The 22236-nt window shown below is 39.4% G+C and overlaps 1 protein-coding gene across 1 annotated transcript; it reads right to left on the reverse strand.

The window, feature by feature from the left end:
• Positions 1-99: 99 nt before the first annotated feature.
• Positions 100-20359, reverse strand: LOC101741035 (uncharacterized). Its single transcript, XM_038017119.2, has 13 exons — positions 20115-20359; positions 18938-19043; positions 16973-17058; positions 15978-16123; positions 15456-15588; positions 14025-14151; positions 12866-12933; positions 11023-11149; positions 5658-5770; positions 3213-3407; positions 2784-2926; positions 2116-2245; positions 100-664 (listed from the first exon to the last, which is right to left on the reverse strand). The coding sequence occupies exons 1-13, from the start codon at positions 20191-20193 to the stop codon at positions 576-578; spliced, it is 1542 nt and encodes a 513-aa protein (XP_037873047.1). The 5' UTR covers positions 20194-20359; the 3' UTR covers positions 100-575.
• Positions 20360-22236: the final 1877 nt, after the last annotated feature.

Genomic DNA, 22236 nt, shown 5'->3' on the forward strand with positions numbered 1-22236 from the left:
CACTAAATATATCATGTAATACTAGTCTTAAAATGAACATTCATAACTAAAATATAATTTTCATAATATTACGGGAAAGGTTTTTAAAATATTGATGGCTATGTTTAATGGAATACATTTTATTAAAATATACATTAAAATTAATGGTAATAAACCATAATCTTTTTAAAAATAATAATGTGTATACAATACTCTTTACATGTAATTAGATGACCATCAGCAGCTTTGTAATTATTGTAGTATCAAGAGATAATAGTGTGGATGCATGGAAGTAACATCATATTTGTGAAAATTTGCAAATGTCCCTATGTTATCAGGACGAGAGGCGGAAAGGTCTACATCTGAATTCATTTCATTACTCTGAATGTGAACAGCTGTGCGAAAAAGTTCATGAAACTTTAAATATTCAATCAAAATAGTCTGTCCGGATACCAAGGAAAATATAAGAATGGTTTGAAAAAATTTATAATTCACATAATAGTTATTATCAAACCCTGCAAAAACTGAATTCCGCAAAAGCGAATTTTAATATACAAAGTAGATCCGACCTTTATATTCTCGTCATCAAGACAATATTATAATCGGTTACTGTATTCAAACATCTTGTCTATCGGTGGAATTTTCATAATATAATCTAGTAGTCCTGTAGTCCATGTAGTTTTTTCTGTAACAATAAAAAAAAACAAAATAATTGTAAATTGGTTTTATTTTTATTATAAAAGTGTATTGAGGCATTAGCGCGTTTAAGGATTACTTTTTTTTTGATAACGCTATCTTGTGTCTTTAAAGCGGTTAGTTGCCCTCAACTAAGAAAAATAGTATTATTATTCGCCAATAGATGTCGGGAAGAGTTGATTGTTGAAAACACGAATAGAACAACATTTTCTGAAAATAAATCGTAGCTAGATCGATTTATCGCCCCCGTAATCCCCTGTATACTAAATTTTATGAAAATGGTTGGAGCCGTTACCGAGATTTAGATTATATATATATATACAAGAATTGCTCGTTTTAAGGTATAAGATAAGATACATTTTTTTATATTGCTTAGACGGGTGAACTATCTCACTGCGCACTTGGTTTTAAGTCGAGGAGTGAAAGGTTATTTGGTTTATGTGACATTTTCGCAACTCTACAGAAGATATATTTATAGCTTAGAATTTGGATAAAAAATCATAACACAAAAATCTTCGGCTATTTGAATGGAGTTAAACTTCATTGAAGTTCAATTAAAAACATCGAATTGTTGATGCTAATTAATACCAAATAAAACGGAGCTTTAATTACAAAAATAAATGTTAAGTGTTAAGCGAAATGTCGCTTAAACCGCCTTTCACCCCTTGAAGTGATTGGTGTGTTCCATAGACACCAACAACGGCAATGTTCCCACCCACCTTGAAGCATGAGGTCTTCGTCTCAATTTGCTAACGGTTATTCCACCGAATGAACCGGAATGCATTGCTGCTTCGCAACAGAAATAGGCGAGGTGGTGGTTGTTGCTCACACCAGTGCTACTACCAAACGGATAATTCAGCGAACGTCCCTCCAATATCTTAAATTACTAAATAAAAGAAGGTACTTTCAAAATTCGATATTCCAATCGGCAGTTGGACTTTTTGGCGGGAACGCGAGGAGTAAAGTGTGATTTATTTTATTTTGTCTAATTAGTGTTTCTTCAGGTTTAAATTTGTAATAATGGTGGTTTGATAACTATTTAATATCTGTGAAAGTGCACAAATGTGGGAAAATGAAACAAAGCCGCTGAACGTAATTTCTCGGGATCCTCCAAAAAGTCCACTGAAAAAATCTCAGTAAATGGCCACCATTTTATTTATGAGTTATATTTCATCCCATATCATCTCTTCTCATTTTATCTCATTTCATCTCAGTTGATTAATGTCTCAAATTAATCATCTTCATTTCATTTCATTTCACTCCATATTATAATTTTTCATAAAAATAAAAATATAAATTAAAATAAGACATGACCCAAAAGTCTTAGTTACCAGGTCATAAAATGCCTTAAATAACCAATCGCAGTGATGGAGTGAACAAGTGTTTTTTTTCCCTACTTATTCGCTTAATTGTGAAAAAATGCCATAATGAGGATCTTACCTATCATGCAAATAGAATATTGCGGGGTATCGCATGCGAGACCGTACACTAAAGCTGAGAGATGATTTTGCCTGTCCAAATTCAAGCAAGGCGCGTCCATCGTGAATTCTGTGTCAAGCCACGGCGGCATCTAAAGACAGTATAAAAAATTGACAAAACAATTAAATATTGTTTCAAATTTAAACTGAACTCATTTTCAAACTGTTAAAACAAAATAACTTCTTGAAATAATAAATAACGTTATGTAGTTAATTTAGAAATAACAATTATTACATATTTTTAGAGATTTTTGTTTTGAAAGATTTTGGCGCCATTTTCATATCGGACATAGATTATACAGACTTTTATACTGGCGTTGTACATTTTTATCTAAATTAAGTAGGTAGGTAGTTTTTACTGGTGGTAGGACTTCTTGTGAGTCCGCACGGGTAGGTACCACCACCCTGCCTATTTCTGCCGTGAAGCAGTAATGCGTTTCGGTTTGAAGGGTAGGGTAGCCGTCGAAACTATACTGAGACCTTACAACTTATATCTCAAGGTGGGTGGCACATTTAGTAGATGTCTATGGGCTCCAGTAACCACTTAACACCAGGTGGGCTGTGAGCTCGTCCACCGATCTAAGCAATAAAAAAAAGGTAGGTAAAGATTTTATTCTTAAATGTGCTTACAAACAATCCGATATTATCCGCAAACGATTTTGGATCCGGCAATCGTTTTCCGTTACTGGGGTTATACCAGGCATATGTTACTGCGTCTGTTGCAATGTCTTTTGTCATATTCAAATGGCCAGATACCCAAATGTGTTCCACAGCTTTAAAAAAACAATCTCAAGTAATTGATTACAGTCACTTACATTAAATCTCTTGTTTATTTAATAGCGAGTAATAGTAACTAGAATACTTTCAATTTTCTATCATAAAATTTTCTAAACATTATAAACTCTGCAATGAAAATATGAAGCTAAATTATTAACTACTCGTTCATAGATGGCAGTATATAAAATTTCTTAAAATTTCTAAACATAATTAACTCTGCAATGAAATGAAGCTAAATTATTAACTACTCGTCCATAGATGGCAGTAAATAAAATTTCTTACGGTTATTCTTATTTTCTCCCATAACTAGAAGTAATTGTATTAGAACATCATTACTTTCAACATTCGCTAAGCTTCCGTTCATTTTACGGCAATTATCAAATGCGTGCTGCCAGTAATATTTTTGTTGAACCAAAATGTAGTAATATAAGTCATCACTAGGTGGCGCTGTTCCAGTAGAAAGGTTTGTGTGTGTTTCTGAAAGAAAGATAAAACGTTTTTTTTTTATTGCGATTACCTTGACTATTTTAAAAAAAATAATTATTTTTTAAAAACTTCGGAGTTCATAATGTTCATAGCTCATAACAAGTAAGTCTCACAATTTTATTAATTAATATATTATTATTTTGTACACACAGCTGTTAGAAGAAACACGACAATAAGGATACAGAGTACAAGGGGGCACTACTTATTTCATGTTGAAATCTCTTCCAGTACGCCCGCAGAAGGAAAGAAAAATTAGGAACACAAACTTAGTGCATACAGCAAACATTACATATAATAATATATACATACATAATACAAGATACAAAACAATACATATACATAGAAATACACACACACATATATATATATATATATATATTTCGCCAAGGCTAATATTTAATCTATTCTCAATTTGACAACAGACGTCAAGAACAAAAGTTTGACAATAAATAGTATAGTAGTGTGTGTAATGTTTTCTTTATTGATTTAATGTATCTTTTAAGCATTATTTAAAAAAAATATTAGCATTGTGCACTTCTTCTCTATATTCTTTATAAGTGTGGAAAATTTCATACTCCTCCGTCCGCGCAATTTTCGTAAAAAGGGATACAAAGTTTTTGCTTCACGTATTAATATATAGATAAACTATGATTAAGAAGAACTTTGTGGTGGTATGTTCTAATTTATAAATCAGATTAAAAAGCTAGAAGAAACAGTGAACGAAGAAACGAAATGAAAAAAAAAATCAAATTAAAAAATAATGCGTAGATTCCATTTTGATTTTTAATGTGACTAGGCCAGTGTGCTTAGTGCGAGTTTCTTAACGTTCTCGATAGCGTAAAAGTTAACTCAAATTTGGATGCAGTCGGAACAGCGCCCCTAGCGGTTAACGTAGGCAAATGTTTCAACGGTGTATCGCGTTCCGACCCGGCAGGCTGGTTCTGGCCCAGCGGGGTATCCCGGAACACCAGCGGCACCGCCCGGGCGGCCTGGTAGGGCCGCCGTACCGCGGAGACCGACGTCGTTGGTCGTCGACTATCGCCTCGACGACCCGTCGGTCGGGCGTCCTCGGGGTGGCGCCGCGTGTCTGGTTGTAGTGTTGACCGCGGGAACCCCCCTACTCTGACCGGGTTCTGACCCCGGACGGAGATCGGACGTCGGGTGTAAGAGTACAGGGGAATCGTTTAGTGGGTGGGCCCTAAAATCCTTGGGCCCGCGATCTGCTCTCAACACCTGCAGATCGTTGAGTCTCACATCCCAACGTTAAAAAACTCGCACTAAGCACACTGTATGTATTACGAATAGTAAAGTTTAGTGAAAGGATTTTAGTATATATTGAGAGGTGGCTATTTGGTTAAAGTGATATTTTTGCAACTTTACCATATTATTATAAAGTATAAATTGGGAAAAAATATCCCTCGATATAATTATGCATAGTTGAGTCGTCTGTTATCAAAGGTGGCAATCTGTGCATTTGGACAAAAAAAATTTATTGATATTTCAATACAGATTGATTTGAATATAATCGTCTCCTTCAAAGAATACGGTTCAAAACCTGCATTAAATAAAGGTTAATACTTAACCTGTTATTTATCTAAGATGTCGTTCAGAAGAGTTTTGTGACTGCCAATGGAATACAAAGTCAATACATAATTCGTTTTTCTGATTTACCAATAATTATCCAAAAGTCACATTGCCGGCTTTGATAATAGTCGACTCAGTTAGCCTATGCTACAGTCGCATTAAGCACACAGTAGACTGATTTCATCATCCAAGAAGTTTCAAGCGAAAATCGGAGCCTTTATAATACAACAGCTGTCGCGCTCTTCAAATTTTTTCGCGGCAAAAATGAGCACAATGATGGTATCTACTCGTGTGAGTTTACTATTTATATGAGGAGATTCGCAGGAAAACCATGGTAACCGACATAGCCCAAAGGATTGCGACACTGAAGTGGCAGTGGGCAGGACACATTGCCAGCGGAACGAATGGCCGTTGGGGCCAGAAGGTTCTTGAGTGGCGACCGCGTACTGGAAGACGTAGCGTGGGTAGGCCTCCCACAAGGTGGGCCGACGACCTATTGAGGTTCGCGGGGATCTGCTGGATGCAGGCAGCGCAGGACCGGTCTTTGTGGCGAGGCTTGGGGGAGGCCTATGTCCAGCAGTGGACGTCCATGGGCTGATAGAATAGAATAGAGTTTACTATATGTCTTAAAGTAAATGAGTTAAGCTATGTATTTACCTTTATAACAAATAAATTGCATTTTCCGTTCGCATCTAGCTTCCAAGAATAAAGGACTCTTCGCAGAGTGTCTGTCGAGTTGAAGACAGCCGCTTTGTTTCATGTTTCTATCCCTAAAAAGAAATATATTTGTTTTTGTTTACGCTCTCTAAGACTATAGGGTTATATTTTTAAAAAAAAATTGTCTGTATAAGCAGACGAGCATACAGTCCACCTGATGGTGACTGGTTACCGTCGCCCGTAGACTTCAGCAATGCCAGGAGCAGAGTCAAGCCGCTGCCTACCGTAAAGTACTCTCTACAAGCCCCGTTTGAAGAAGGACATGTCATAGCGCTCGGGAAACACCGTGGAGGGGAGTTCATTCTAAAGCCGTATGGTACGTGGCAAAAAAGATATCTGGAAGCACACTGTGGAAATATATATAATACGTAACCTTAAATGAGCAAATCTTAATAAAATTAACACTTCTTCTTCACCTCCGCTTAATCCCACTAGGCGGGGTCGGCACAGCGAATTTTTCTATTATTCCATTTTCCTCTATCAGCCGTCATCTCAACACTCACTCCTCTCTCTCTTATATCGTCATTCAACCGCTCCATCCATGGCTTCTTCAGTCAACCTCTTCACCCTCTACCTTACACTACTATTTCCATACATCTCCTAGTCACATGCATCTCCTGTCTACGCCTCATTCCCGATCGTGCGGACAGAATGGCAAGCAGTCGACGTCGCCCAAAACACGTCATTTCGGACCCTTCCGTACCATTAACGGTGCTTTTAGGTACCTCAAGTACCGGTCATCGTTCTCGTCGAACCCGCCGCTTGTAACGAAGGGCTCGACGAGTAAATTAACCCACAGACGCAGTCCACTGAGTTTCTCGACGGATCTTCTTAGTGGGTCGCATTTCCGATCCGACCGTAGATTCTACGAAGCACTGCTCTTGCTAGGGCTAATGTTAGGACCATCTATCCTCAGGTTAGAGCCGTTGAGTGCCAGTGAGCCAGTGAGTTCACCTTCTCACCCGATTACACTGAAATAGCCCCCTAAGCTCCCAGCTTAGGTAGGAAAAAACCCAACAAATCGTTAAGGAGGTGGTATGCCTTGCAAGACAAATCGTTAAATTCCTTCACATACATTTAATGATCATTGTAAAAATCCTAATCAATGATTGCCCGAAGCTCTTATTAAACCTACAAAGTACAAGCTTTCACGAAAACCTTGTTTCGTGTCCATCATTACTGAACATACAAAACCTTAGTAAATGTTTATATTGCACAATTCGATATATCTAGGATACATATTTTTAAAACAGTAATATTAAGGTCTCGTTTTATGTATTTCGCTAGTTTTTTTTCCTTAATCTATACTAATATTATAAAGAGGAAAGATTTGTTTGTTTGTTTGTTTCGAATAGGCTCCGAAACTACTGGACCGATTTGAAAAATTCTTTTTCCATTAGAAGCCGACATTGTCCCTTTTTTTTTTTTTTTTTTCGGGTAGAGGGCCGAACCTCCTACGAGGTCCCCGCGCAAAAGGGGCGCGCGGGGTATGTGAGACTCAACGATCTGCATGGTGTTGTGAGCAGACCGCGGGCCCAAGGATTTTAGGACCCACCCACTAAACGACTCCCCTGCACTCTTACACCCGACGTCCGATCCCCTCCGAGGTCAGAACCCGGATGAGGTAGGGGGGCTACCGCGGTCAACACTACAACCAGACGGCGCGGCTCACCCCAAGGACGCCCAGCCGACGGAGCCTTCGAGGCGAATCGAAGGCTCTGAAACGTCAGCCGTCTCGGTACGGCAGCCCGTCGGGCCGCCCAGACGGTGCCGCTGGTGTCCCGGAATACCCCGCTGGACCAGAACCAGCCTGCCGGGTCGGGACGCGATACACCGTCGACCGGTCGCTCTAATCACTCCACGGCAGCGCGCTAGAGTGCTGGTAGCGCGCCGCGCGGCCTCACCCCCTCAGGTCGCCCCTTGACCTTCACCGGGGGGAGGCCGCCACCTACAGGGTCCGGGACGTACGGGCGTATTCCCGCCTCCGGCCCCCGGCTCGACGGCGACGGATCGGTGCGGAAAGGGAAGAGCTCCGCACCGGAGCTCTCTCGCTCCGCCGCCTCCTTCTGCGATATGGTGGACTCGCAGAAGTCGAGCATCGCCTTCCAGGACGCGTCGCTGCCGAGCATCGTAGCCACGACGCGCGGCAGCGAGAGGTCCTCTCCAATGACCGCGACGAGGGCGGCGCGTTGCTCGTCAAATCCAGAGCAACGCGCCAATGTGTGTTCCGCAGCCGACATTGTCCCTGATGAACATAGGCTACTTTTTTTTTTATTTATTTTTTTTTTTTTTTTCGCTAGTGCTTTATATTTGTTTCATATGTATGTTCGTATTTAATTACAACCCAATTTTTTTTTTTTAAGGGATTTTATGACCTGGTAACTGAGACCTTTAAGTCATGTCTTATTTTAATTTATATTCTAATTTTTATGAAAAATGATATTACGGAGTGAAATGAAATGATGACGACTAATTTGAGACATTAATCAACTGGTATGAAATGAAATGAAATGAAATGAGATGAAATATAATCCCAGTAAAATGGTGGTCATTTACTAAGATTTTTTCAGTGGAGTTTTTGGAGGATCCCGAGAAGTTACATCCAGCGGCTTTGTTTCATTTTTCCACATTTGTGCACTTTCACAGATATTAAACAGTTAATAAACCACCATTATTACACATTTAAACCCGAAGAAACACTAAATAGACAAAATAAAACAAATCACACAACTTCACTCCTCGCGTTCCCACCAAAAAGCCCTACAACCCTAATTAAGAAATTTTGTGCAAAGACTAATAAAATAAAATCTTGTTGTTAACTCCAAATGTCACGTAATCCTCACACAGCGACATCTGACGGTCGCGGAACTGAGAAATCTGAAAACGGTCTGCGTCGGAATAAAAACTATTCCTACTACTACTACTACTGCGCCGGCCTATCACTTAGAAGTGAGTCTTAGCCTTTGACAATAAACGGCGTCACTAGTCCCGACACTGCCCAACACTGCCAGTCCGGCACTTGGAGCTTGCGTTGATTCCCTTTCACATCCGACCAGCGGTAATTGGGCCTCTCTACAGGCAGCGTACCTCTGGTTCACCCACTTCACATCATGATCCTGCTCCCTCCACACTATACGCCCGAGCTGAGTCCCAGCGCTTTTTCCTCCTAGAATTTTTAGTTCAAAGCTCCTCCACAACTTTATCCGTCATCCCTTTAAACTGGTCCTAGTTTATTTTTCAGCACGTATTGTTCAGTTATTAGGAGTTTTACCACTTCTTTCTTCTAAGGGTCCATGCTTTGCATCCACACAATATGATCAGTTTGACCATGGTCTGCTGGCAGCTCCAAAGAGAGAACCAAATGTAAGGCTTCACTCCATCGCAGAGTATATTGTGCATATATCGTCTTCTCGCATTAAAACTGTATAATCTCAAAACTTACTAACTTTACAGGAGAGTGTTTTAAAGGTTTAACATTTTTAATATTAATCGTCTTTGCGACATAATTTTTTTATTTTTTACCAGTTACATTATCTGTCTTTTAAAGTAAGATAAAATTATGTATTAATTTTGTTAATTTAGTAGTAAAAACATAGGTAAATAAAAAAAAAAAAACTAAAGTAGGTACGCTTTTTTGACAGTATTTATGAGAAAAATACTGGTGATACCAAATGATTCCGCATATTATTATAATTCAATTTCGAATATTTTTGGAAATTGTACACATTTAATGCGAAAAGACGATATTTCAATCAAGTCTTCCCTGTTATTGGTGTATCTTACAGCGCAGTCAAGGTGAAGTCAAAATTTGATCGCCCCTTGTACTTGCGCCTGTACTTGTGCGCCTGTACAACAAAATCCCACAAGATGTTCAGAACCTACATATATATAGGTTTAAGAAAAATATTAAAGAACATCTGTGCAATAAAGCTTACTATAAAGTCAATGATTATCTAGAAGATTGCACAAAGTGGGAATGAGTTGCTCGCTCCGGGCATTTCAATATTGTAGTAATTGTTACGTTATAATACTCATTGTAAAAAAATCATATTTAAAAAAATAATCTAATATTAAAAAAATAATAAATAATAATTTCTCATTAAAAAAAAAAAAAAAGACGTGCCCGCTGAGTTTCTTGCTAATTCTTCTCAGGACGGAGGCTAGTTCTTGTGAATTGGCGGTAGTTCTTTTGACGTTCAACAAGTATGTACTTTCATTTATGTTGAATATTTTTTTTTTGATTTGATTTGATTTGATTTGATAATCATCATCATCAGCCCATAGTCGTCCACTGCTGGACCTCTCCCAATCCCCACCACTGAGCCCGGTCTACGGCTCTCCCCATCCACTTCTTGCCGGCCACCGTTCGGAGGTCATCGCATTTTGTACTTTGTATTCCCCACAATTAGATCATCTCGGTTTAGTCTTATGTTTCTGTATCGGCGCCTATGAATACTCCGACTTTTCGTGGCTCAAACGAAAGCGAATCATAACGATAAATCAAATATCATATTTTTTGCCTAATTACTAAATAAATAGGGTCTTTAAAGAGGATTTAGTCGTTTTTGAAAATATTTTATTTAAGACTAGCGACCCGCCCTCGTTTCGCTTCGGAAACTGTAATTTATTATTGATTTCTCCACTATTTAATGGATGTTATTATACATATAAACCTTCCTCTTCCATCACTCTATCTATTAAAAAAAACCGCATCAAAATCCGTTGCGTAGTTTTAAAGATTTAAGCATACATAGGGATATAGGGACAGAGAAAGCGTCTTTGTTTTATACTGTGTAGTGATTGATGCCTAGGGGAATTTTACTGGTGTTCGAAATTCAAGAAAGTGTCTCATGAGCAATACCGCTGCTGTTGCGTATTCCAATCAGACATGGGAGTAAAAGCATCCATCATGCTTTTATCTCACGCGATTAGTTTCAGAGAAACTTCAGTAACTACTGAACTGCTGGTAGGACTTTTACTGGTGGTAGGACGTCTTGTGAGTCCCACGGGTAGGTACCACCATCGTTCCTATTTCTGCGGGAAGCAGTAATGCGTTGCGGTTCGAAGGGCAAGGCAGCCGTTGTACTGTTAAAAGTGAGACCTTACAACTCATGTCTCAAGGTGGGTGGCGGCATTTACGCTGTAGATGTCTATGGGCTCCGGTAACCCAGTAGCACTGTGTGAGACGTGGGCGCGTCTTCCAATTTAAGCATTAAAAAAGTCACGAGGGAACGTTGTCATTTTACTTGTAAACTATTTTGAACTTCGATTTTAGCAACACGAGATTTCTCAAGATGAAGCTTACCTTAAAGGCGGCCATATTTCATTGTTTAATTCAGCCTCGTTAGTTGGCTGTATGATGGACGCGCCAGTATCGATCCACGTCCAATTACCTAGTCTCCCTTTCGCCCCGATCCACGCATTCTCGATACCTGCACAGCAATTTCAGTTCGGAATACGTCAAGCCAGTTGACTATGATATATCCTAGAACATGACTCTCTATCTTTTTTTTTTATTGCTTAGTTGGGTGGACGAGCTCACAGCCCAGCTGGTGTTAAGTGGTTACTGGAGCCCGTAGACATCTACAACGTAAATGCGCCACCCACCTTGAGATATAAGTTCTAAGGTCTCAGTATAGTTACAACGGCTGCCCCACCCTTCAAACCGAAACGTATTACTGCTTCTCGGCATAAATAGGCAGGGCGGTGGTACCTACCAATGGGGACTCACAAGAGGTCCTACCACCACCAGATGTTATTCCTTCACCGTGGAAGTCAATCGTGAACATTTGTCAAGTACGTTTTTCATTAGAAAAATTGGAACCCGCCAGCGGGATTCGAACACCGTTGCATCGCTAAATATGAATGCACCGGACGTCTTATCCTTTAGGCCACGATGACTTCCCGCGACCTGCGTGCTCACTAAGACAATCGTCGGATTGTATAGCAATGTTTTCTGAGTTAATACCGTGATAATAAAGTGATTGATGTACTGTACCAACTGGTGGTAGGACGGCTTGGACTGCTTACGCGTGATTCGTTAATATCGCACTGAAAATTCGCCAGGCTGGGATCTGTGAGCTTGCTTACATGCAGGGTAAAGCTGGTATAACCCCTCGGAGCTACCAGAATAGGTAGGCAAAAAATGTGTGTGTGTGTGCAAGTCACACACGGTAGAAGTGAAGTTTATAAAAAATAAGAATAATCGCAAGGGTCAACCACCAACCACTCTGCAGTGCAATGGAGCAGCCTCACCCTTGGGGAACCGCCTGCATGATCACGGTATCCCTACGCCAGGTAAGTATGATTTAGCAACAGAAATACGAGAACATCTATCAACTGTGAACATTTCTTCACCGCGATTCAGGAATAGTTGAATTTACGTGCAGAGACATCTGTTGATAACAAATTATATAGAAATAATTGTAAATCATCTTTTATATTATGAGGTAGCGCCCTCTGTGTATTGATATTTTAACTTCACGTTTCATTTTTTCGTTTCATCGAGTTTGCAATCACATCACAACGATTCTAAACAAGTTTCACTTCAAAAAATGCAAATTGTTACCACAGCAATCAATTGGAAGGGCAGAACAAACGTTAAATAATAATTACAATTCGGAAATGTACCCCATTAACCAGGTCGTGCTTGCTATGGGCTCCTGTGAGAGCAATACAAATCTAATAAAATGTGTTTTTGATAATAAGATTGCCGATTAAACATAAACAAAAATCTCAATTTAAACATTTAAAGTAATTATTTCGTTCAAATGCAAAAAAAAAACAATGCAGTCAATTTTAACAAAGGGTACAAAGACAGAATATAAGTAATTATGTTTCACGTAATAATGGACAGGGTGTAACGAAACTGACTTTGAAATAAAATCGGGTGCAACCTAATAACTTAAAGGGAAAGTAATTATCAAAAAAAAAAAAAATGCAGTAATATATATTGGCTTGTGTTGGTAAATTCCGTGGTAAATTCTGCTAGTCAAGCTCTGCAAAAGCTCTCTTTTATTACTGTTAGTAGAACTTCTTGTGAGTCGCCAGAGCACAGCTAAGGCGCTGCCAGTAAAAGTCCCTCACGTCGACCCTGCGCTGCAATATGTTCTTAGAGTCATATAAAATAGAGTTCATAATTAACTCACTAGGCCTCGCCTTCAGCATGGCCAATCCGAGTTTCTTCAAGCACTTCATCGAGTTAATAGTTGCCAGGCTGAAAACAAACAAGACTAATGAAATAGTGATCACGCCGCGCCAAGATTATGTGAAAAAAAATCGATTTTTTGAATCTACGCATTCGCCACATGGCATTCGTTAATTGTCAGGATCCTCTCCTGGAGTATGAAGGACAACTAAGTTTGACCAGAATCAAACGAACGGTTAGAAACACAGGACAGACGTACATGCAAATATTAATTTTATTAAGCGGATAAACAAATAATACTAACATCACATTTTAGACCAGATGCTATATGGTCCACTTGTATTAAAAAACCGGAAATACTATAGGTCAATACTTGGACCTCAGATAGCAATTGTTTCTAATATACTTCTATAACAGTGGCGACGGTTTTTTTTCCTACCTCAGCAAGTAGGAAGAAAAGGTAAAAAGGCTAAAAGCTGGTAACCTAGGAGATTATGCCAACGTAACCGGGCGACTAGCCCTAGCAAGAGCAGCGCTACGCAGAATCTACCACCGGATCGGAAACGCGATCCGCTGAGAAGATCCGGTAGTCTGTATTGTAGTAACGATCTTATCTTATATTTTCAGAGCTTTACTGATGAACCAGCCGAGATTTTGACTGTTAAAGACCTTTCGTGCTGGGTTTCTTTTATTCACTCCCCTAAACACAGCTTACATGAGTTTTGTCATAGCTTTGGGGCATAGGCCGGTCATCGTTCTCGACGAACCCGTCGCTTGCGACGAGTAAATTAACCCACAGACACAGCCCACTGAGTTTCTCGCGGGATCTTCTCACTGGGTCGCGTTTCCGATCCGGTGGTAGATTCTGCGAAGCACGGCTCTTGTTAGGGTTCGTGTTAGTCGTCAGGTTTGAGCCCCGTGAGCTCACCTACTAATTAAGGTTACGCTGATATAGCCTCTCAAGGCTTAGGTAGGAAAAAAAGAAGGAGCATAGAAACCTGGTTAAGAAGCTCATTCTAATCCCTCGATAGGCGATAGTAGCTATTCAGCATTAGAACGTCCAGTGGGTATCCAACACCGGCTTAGTTATAACGCAGAAGCCTTACAAGCGACCTTTGTTCAGCCTTGAACATGTGAACATTTTATTATTAAATTGTTACCTCATCTTGTTCATAATACAATGCGTAGCTGCTTGATGCCAATCCATTTGACCACTGTAAACGTGATACAATCCGGACCTGCATCTCACAATGCCCGACTCCCGTACTCTGATATCAGCTCTCGCTTCTAGAATGAATCATCAGTATCAGTTCATTTAAGAATTAATTAAAAGAACTGACGCGACATCTTTAATTGACTTATTTTGGTAACAAAGAGAGCAACACTCTTCATCCAATCCTTGTTGGCCACCCAAGTCATGTAATGGATGAGGAGAATCAAAGAACGGGCTGAACGGAGTAATGGTCCATAATTCCAGCAGTGGACGAATGTGGGCTGATGATGATAAGAGCAATACGTTTAGTTGGTCCACCAAAAAGTCGGGCAGTAAATAGCTGACAGTAACAACATAAATCAAATTAATAGTTGATAGTTGACTTTAAACTGGTGGTAGGACGTCTTGTGAGTCCGCACGGGTAGGTACCATCGCCCTGCCTATTTCTGCCGTGAAGCAGTAATGCGTTTCGGTTTGAAGGGCGGGGCAGCCGTTGGAACTATACGTGAGATCTTAGAACTCATATCTCAAGGTGGGTGGCGGCATTTACGTTGTAGATGTCTATGGGCTCCAGTAACCACTAAACAGAGCAATGAAATAATCTAAAAACTCGGACATTAAATGTTTCTAGAATAAAATTACGTCACCGACGATTGCCTAGATGAAGTTGATAGTAATTGTTTGAGAGTGATATGTTTTTTATTATTTATTTTTTATTGTTTCGAGAACTTTTTGGTTTCAAGATGCTCTGCGATTCTAGACCTCACAACGCGAATACCACGACCCATCTTAAGATTGATCGAAGTCTCAACAAAATTGTATAAGAGTAGGAATAGACAGGATATTGGTATTCTCCCATGTCGGCACAAAATACTCCCTATGACCAGAATGCAATACAAATATTATTTCTATCTTAAATCGGATGCGTGGTGGTGTTTACTTTATGACGTCTATATCTGGTCAATGCTTGACCTATGAGTCTGTCTGTCTATCAACGGTAACATAAATAAATCTGATATATTCCAGGGCTCAGTAATTCTAAACCAGAGGTTCCCAAGCTTATTTTGTCTACTGCCCACTTTGAGAATAAACTATTTTTTAGCACCCCCATTTTTTCACCTATTAAAAACCACTATAGCTCAATTAGTCTCTAAGAGTCCCTCCTAGATGAAATTACAAATCGCTTCCTAAGCCTCTAGACAACGCCCCCTTTTTTTCTGGATCTCTTACCGCCCCCTTTTAGGGCTGCAGCGCCCACAAGGGGGCGTTATCGCCCACATTGGGAAAGTCTGTTCTAAGCACATCATTACGCTCAACATGTCCAGTGATTTTGTGTGGAAAAGTCCACTTAATCACTTCTGACTTCGAGTACTCTTACCTCTTTCACAAGAGAACGGTCTTTCGATACCACACGGTAAATCTAGGAACACAGGTCTGTCGTGTTGCACCCTCTCCAGAGCGACGCAATCTGCTCCTCCCTCGGGCACTGGCACTCCGGTTCTGTTCACCCACTGAATTGAGACGAGAAAAGAACTTCAAGATGGTGTATGTTTTAAGCAGGTATACGCGATTGCATCGTTCTTAAAGGTTGAGCAGTTCAGAGTTGTGCTATATCTTGGAAGATTGTAGCCGAATATATGGAATATTTACATAAATACCATGCACACTCGGTACGGTGATAGGTAGAGAGTTTGAAATAGAAACCTTAATAGCTGGGTAGTAAGGAAGGAATTGCCGATATCATGATCACTATCCAACGTAGTTCATTAAGGGAACCCTGGAGGTTAAAAGGGGCGATCTTAAAACGCTATCTATTAAGTGGTAACTAATTCAAAATATCCCTTAAAAACAGATGGCGCTAGTAAATGTATTACAATTTCACTTATTCATTCAAACTCACAATCGGATAATGCAGGTTATCGCCGTCCAGCTCACTCGTAAGGACGTCTGCATCAGTCCGTTTCAGTTCCACACCTTGAGCCCATCTGTAGCCTTCGGGGTCGTCTGCCGTATCCCTTCTAGCGCCCACCCATATTGAATCTATATCTGCATTCCACAAGCGATTGTTGACCTCTAATTTTTGGATGCTTTACATTACTTTCTCGAAAAATTTCTAATACATTACTTAGTTTTTGAAAAGTTTTCGCCGCTACCTTAGAAGACTAAGTAATAATATTAATCAATAGTGCATTTGAGTAGACGCTTTCTACGTGCCGTCCGGAGTTGACTTCTCATTGCTTACGAGTGCTATGATGCGGCCTTCTTCATACGGGAAGAGATAATGAGGAAGAAAGTAGGTCGGCAGTACTCCAAGCCGACGACCGACCAAAAAATATAGACCTAAGCTTAGTTTGAACTAAAAGCGTCACTTCTGAAAGTTTCCCTTTAATCGGATGTGAACTGAACACGCTTTTATTAAGTTTATCTGACCCCATGAATCGTCAACGACCACACAGTCAAATACATGTACGACACGAGTGGGTCGCGAATCCCGAATACCTCACAATGACACTGGGTGCGAATCAGTAGTAGGTACTCTAGTATAGTATCTAGTACGGGCTACTCTACCGACGAGAACGTCTTTCCGTGACTTGGCGTCAACGTTCAACAACACTTTTTTTTTTTTTTTTGTGCCTATGTTAATAGCCTTTAGAGGCTATATCAGCGTTACCCTAGCATGTAGAGCTCTCGGGGCTCAAACCGAAGGAGTTGATAAAACTGGCCCTAGCAAGAGCAGTGTTTAGCTCAATTTACCACCGGATCGGAAACACGACCCACTCAGAAGATCCGGCGAGAAACTCAGTGGGCTGTGTTTGTGGGTTAATTTACTCGCCGAGCCCTTCATCGGTGTCAAGGTTCGGCGAGGGCGGTGACACTACCCTTCAGAATACGAACCGAACTGGGACTCCGATAATGCTTCAGCTAAGAACTCCGCTATCTCTTTCTTGTCCAAAATCGCTAAAGATCCATTGTGGTAGCCTCTGCAATGAAAACAAAATGGACGCTCGAAGTAATGCCTACAGCTCCCGCCAATACCGATGACCTTTTTACAAAATGGCCGATTATAATTGTGAACATTAGAGAACATTGTGCCATGAGAAAATTCTACGTTCTTCACATAATCGTCTCTTACAATGTCCTATCCATCGCTCAGATTTTTTACATTCTTCTTTCTTTGTACAGTCCATAATATTATGGAATTCGCTTCCCAAAGAAATCAGGATGATCGCTTTACTTTTAAACTCAAAGTTCGCGAACACATCCACAAAAAACTGGAAGAATCATCTCCAAACTAGTTTATTTCATTTTTCAATTATTATTATATTATATATATTTACTTTTAGCCATTCTTAACTATAATACTAAATTGTGTATTTTCATGTGTATTTATATATTATTACTTTACATGTATATTATTGTGTGTAATTATGTGTATGTATGTATTTTACTATTTTATACATAGGTATATTGAATTGTAGTATGTGTATTCTATAATATACTGAGATGTTATTTTAAGGAAGATTTTTGTTTTGAGTTTGTTCTTTTTTTTTTGTTTTGTTGTTGTTGTTTGTTATTCTTTTGTTTAATGCACCTACCATGCATTATCTCTGCACCACCCTATGGTCGACTGGAAGAGAATGCCCATGGCATTAAGTCCGCCTGTGTACAAGTTTTGTTTTGTGCATAAAGTATAAATAAATAAATAAATAAAAACATTATTTAATGCTTTGTTTTCGTGTTTATTATTTCCATTTTATGTAAATAACAATCCGTTAAAACATTAATTAGAGAGAGAGAGAGAGAGAATACACTTTATTGCACACCAAAACACAATTTACATTCAAAAAAACAATCAAAAAACAGATAAATTTGTACAATAGGCGGTCTTATCGCTAAAAGCGATCTCTTCCAGACAACCGTATAATTTATAGAAATTCTGGAAAATATAAAAAATATAGCAGGTATGTTGCGGTGTACTATAGATAATACATTATAGAAAATATATACATAAAATAAACAAAATATATACCGTTTACATATAATATGAAATATATACTTATTATTATATACCAATATACATACTTACATACAATACATACTAATATACTTACATACACATAATACATCAACAGTATGGAAATATTAAATGATGATGCAAACAAACAGCACTAAGAAGATAAGTAGTGTTCCTTCACCATTCTTTTAAAACAGTTTAAAGTTTGAGCACTTCTCACTGCATCCGGCAGAGCATTCCACAATCGAACCGCCTGGTTAATTAGCCTTTTGTTGTATTGTGCTTGAAATAATTTTAACAAAAATGATCAGCTCGAATTAAAATTCTAACCCAAAAATCACCACACAAAATAAACGCCCATATAAATTATGTATATCAAGCCTTGAGAGGCTATGCCAGCGTAACCTAACGAGTAGGTGAATTCCGGGGCTCAAACCTGACGACCTTGCTAATACTAGCCCTAGCAAGAGCAGTACTTCTCAGAATCTACCACTGGCTCGAAAACACGACTCACTGAAAAGATCCGGCGAGAAACTCAGTGGGCTGTGTCTATGGGTTAATTTACTCGCGGAGCCCTTCGCGGCAAGCGATGGGTTCGACGAGAACGATGACCGGTGCTTGAGGTACCTAAAAGCACCGTTAATGGATCGGGAGGATCTGATATGACGTGGATGGTGCTATGGAAATAACAAAAGCGAGATTGGGCCGCTGAAGTTGTTGTGCAATTTAGGCGGTTAACTAGATAACAAAAAATACCATAGACTGTCGAAGGTACACTTTGCTTATCATGCGGTCACGACAAATCTCACGAGCTTGGACAACAAACATTATAATTGTATACTAACCTGCATAAAATTTCAGCGTTCTCCCATTTAACTCCCAGATTATGTAGAATATACTCCTTGCCATTGAAGACGTATGATTCCCAATTATTTGATATTGTCTGTGGCACTGAAATTTTTTAATAAAATACACCTACATGCAATGGCCTAAAGTGTAATCAAGTGTAATTATAAACACTAATTATAAACAATGCCTGGTTTTTTAGCGACTACCGGCGTGTTCGAAGTTTTTTCCCCGAAACGCTCTTTTTTTATAATTTATTTTTATTTTTATTGCTTAGATGGGTGGACGAGCTCACAGCCCACCTGGTGTTAAGTGGTTATTGGAGCCCATAGACATCCACAACGTAAATGCGCCACCCACCTTGAGATATAAGTTCTAAGGTCTCAGGTATAGTTACAACGGCTGCTCCACCTTTCAAACCGAAACGCATTACTGCTTCACGGCAGAAATAGGCAGGGTGGTGGTACCTACCCGTGCGGACTCACAAGAGGTCCTACCACCAGTAATTAGCCCTTATAGGCAGTCGAGCATACGGCCCATCTGATGATGAGTGGTTACCGTCGCCTATGGACTTCAGCAATGCCAGGGACAGAGCTAAGCCGCTGCCTACCGCTAAATACTCTCCACAAGCCTCGTTTGAAGAAGGACATGTCATAGCGCTCGGGAAACACCGTGGAGGGGAGCTCATTCCATAGCCGGATGGTACGTGGCAAAAAATATCTCTGGAAACGCACTGTGGATGACCGCAGTGGCTTTAGGTAGTTGGATGAACTCTACTCCGGTGGCGGGCGGTGCGATGGTAAAAACGAGATGACGGTATAATCTCAAACAATTCCTCAGAGCACTCCCCATGGAACATACTCATTCGGAAATTCATTCGAGATGAGAAGATCATCCCGAGGAATTCCTCAAAGCAGTCGCACATAGATTTTTCTCGTCTCTAGTTTTTGGAACAACACCGAGATGACGCTAAGATCCGAGTGACACTGGACCGATCCAAAAAATACGAAACTTCGATATAGTTCTCAAATTTTGTTTTGAGAACTATATCGATATATACTCAATACGCACACGTACAACACAGCGACTTTAAGTTAAGTACTATCCTTATAGTGTTTCCCAAATTTTACATAAGTCACACAACGATATCACAACAAAAAGTAAATAAAATTTCACCTCTATACTGCTCGTGGTAGCTGGCCGCGCATAAAAGCGAAAAATTAAAAAAAATGAAAGCCTTCACTATTGAACACATTTCGAATGAGTAACCATAGATAATACACTAAATACTCGTTTACAAGCGAGTAACCTTTGCCACGAGCGGACCTTTTATGAATAACATTTTTGGCGCAATTTTCGCCCTCATATGTTTAATCTATGCTTATGACTTCAGATGTCGCGAATTCAATACGTAATAATGTGGTCTTTGTTCGAGATAATGTAATACAATGCTATTATTGTTAGTGTAATATTGCATTATATTTTATAAACATTCATCGTTGGAAAGATTAGCTGATTAGTCAGAAACATACATAGATTCCTCATTATTGTACGCTTTTTTTTTTATAATATACTAGCGACCCGCCCTCGCTTCGTTTCGGAAACGCTAATTTATTATTGATTTCTCAACTTTTTAATGGATGTTATTATACATATAAAACTTCCTCTTCAATTACTCTATCTATTAAAAAAAAACGCATCAAAATCCGTTGCGTAGTTTTAAAGATTTAAGCATACATAGGGATATAGGGACAGAGAAAGCGACTTTGTTTTATACTATGTAGTGAAACATGCATTAAAAAACGCACAAAAACTAAAGCCTAATTCATTCATGAGTTTTATTCTAGTAAAAGCACAATAAGAGAGCTACAGAGACATAAAAAAGTGTAATAAGAAATTGTAATTTAAAAATCAATATGTTTACTATAAAAAATCATACATACTGATAGAGAAATAAAGGTAACAAACTTAAATACATATCAATAAAGATCCCCGTTCAAAATATGTCCGCCATTACAACAATAGAAAGTGTACTGTTTTTTTTTTAAAGCTTAAGGACAACACTTCCTGAATGCCGTAACCCACCTAGAGATTTGAGGTTGAAAATGTTGAAATCTCAAACTGGAACAATAGGCTACTTTAAGGACAGCTAAAACCCATACGGGCTCAAAATACGGAACGTTTTTTCTAAATAGATTTTTTTTCCCTACTTATGCTGATTCCCTTGAGAGGCTATATCAGCTTCTCCTTGACGTGTAGGTGAGCTCACGGGGCTCAAACCGGGAGTGTTGCTAACACTGGCCCTAGCAAGAGTAGTGCTTCGCAGAATCTACCACCAGATCGGAAATGCGACCCACTGAAATGATCCGGCGGGTAACTCAGTGGGCTGTGTCTATGGGTTAATTCACTCGTCGAGCCCTTCATCGCAAGCGACGGGTTCGACGAGGACGGTGACCGGTGCTTGTGGTACCTAAAAGCACCATTAATGGATCGGGAGGATCCGTAATGACGTGTTTAGGGCGACGTCGACTGTTTACCATTCGGTCTACAGGATCGGGTATGTTTTAAATAGAGTTAGCCCTCCTATAGCACGATAGATACGATCCTACAACGTCCCGTGTTGTGCGTAACCGCGTCATAAGAGACTAGAAGCCAATACAAAGAGGAGAGTAATTTTTCTGAATGAAACATCTCAACTATGGCGTTATGTATTTTTTATTTACTAAATATAAAAAATAAGCAGTAAAATTTCTATTATTCCCGTATATTGTGTGTTCGTACTGCATAATATAATTCTCTAAATAATTTTAAATAAAAATCTCGTTATCGCGTTGTAGAAGTACCGTGTTATAAATGTGCTAAGAGTGGAACCGTGTTGTAAAACACTGTTACGCGCTGGGTTCGGGAAATAAAAATTCTACCGAAATATAAATTGAAACTGTATTAAAACTTAAAACACTTAACAAGCACTTTAAAATTTTCAATTCACTTTTTCGCTTCAGATGACCCCTTCGATCTTTCGCTACGAGTAGTACCGATTACTAACTGCCTCGTGCCATCTCTACAACGCTTTTATAGTTGATACGACATTCCTAGATTTATCGAGAACAATCTGGGCAAGTCGAGTAGCTTCAATGTGTGTTTCCGTTATCTAACAATAGATGGCGTTGTACTTCTCGAACGTTCTCAACGTTACTAGTTCCTCTGATATTCGTTTCGGGTATTCGGCGATAGATGGCGTTACCTTTACCGGAGTAGCAATACCGTGTTTATAGAAGGGTCACCTGTATCAATACTA

Source organism: Bombyx mori, chromosome 2 (assembly GCF_030269925.1).
Source record: "Bombyx mori chromosome 2, ASM3026992v2".
Taxonomy (NCBI): Eukaryota; Metazoa; Arthropoda; class Insecta; order Lepidoptera; family Bombycidae; genus Bombyx; species Bombyx mori.

Excerpts from the sequence above, each read along its gene's own strand:
- LOC101741035 (XM_038017119.2), bottom strand. The coding sequence starts at position 20,193 with ATGTGTTCAATAGTGAAGGCTTTCATTTTTTTTAATTTTTCGCTTTTA. Across the intron at positions 14,152-15,455 it reads ACCGTTCTCTTGTGAAAGAG|AAGCGAGAGCTGATATCAGA; the intron begins GTAAGAGTACTC and ends GATTCATTCTAG. Across the intron at positions 5,771-11,022 it reads GAAATATGGCCGCCTTTAAG|GGATAGAAACATGAAACAAA; the intron begins GTAAGCTTCATC and ends ATTTCTTTTTAG.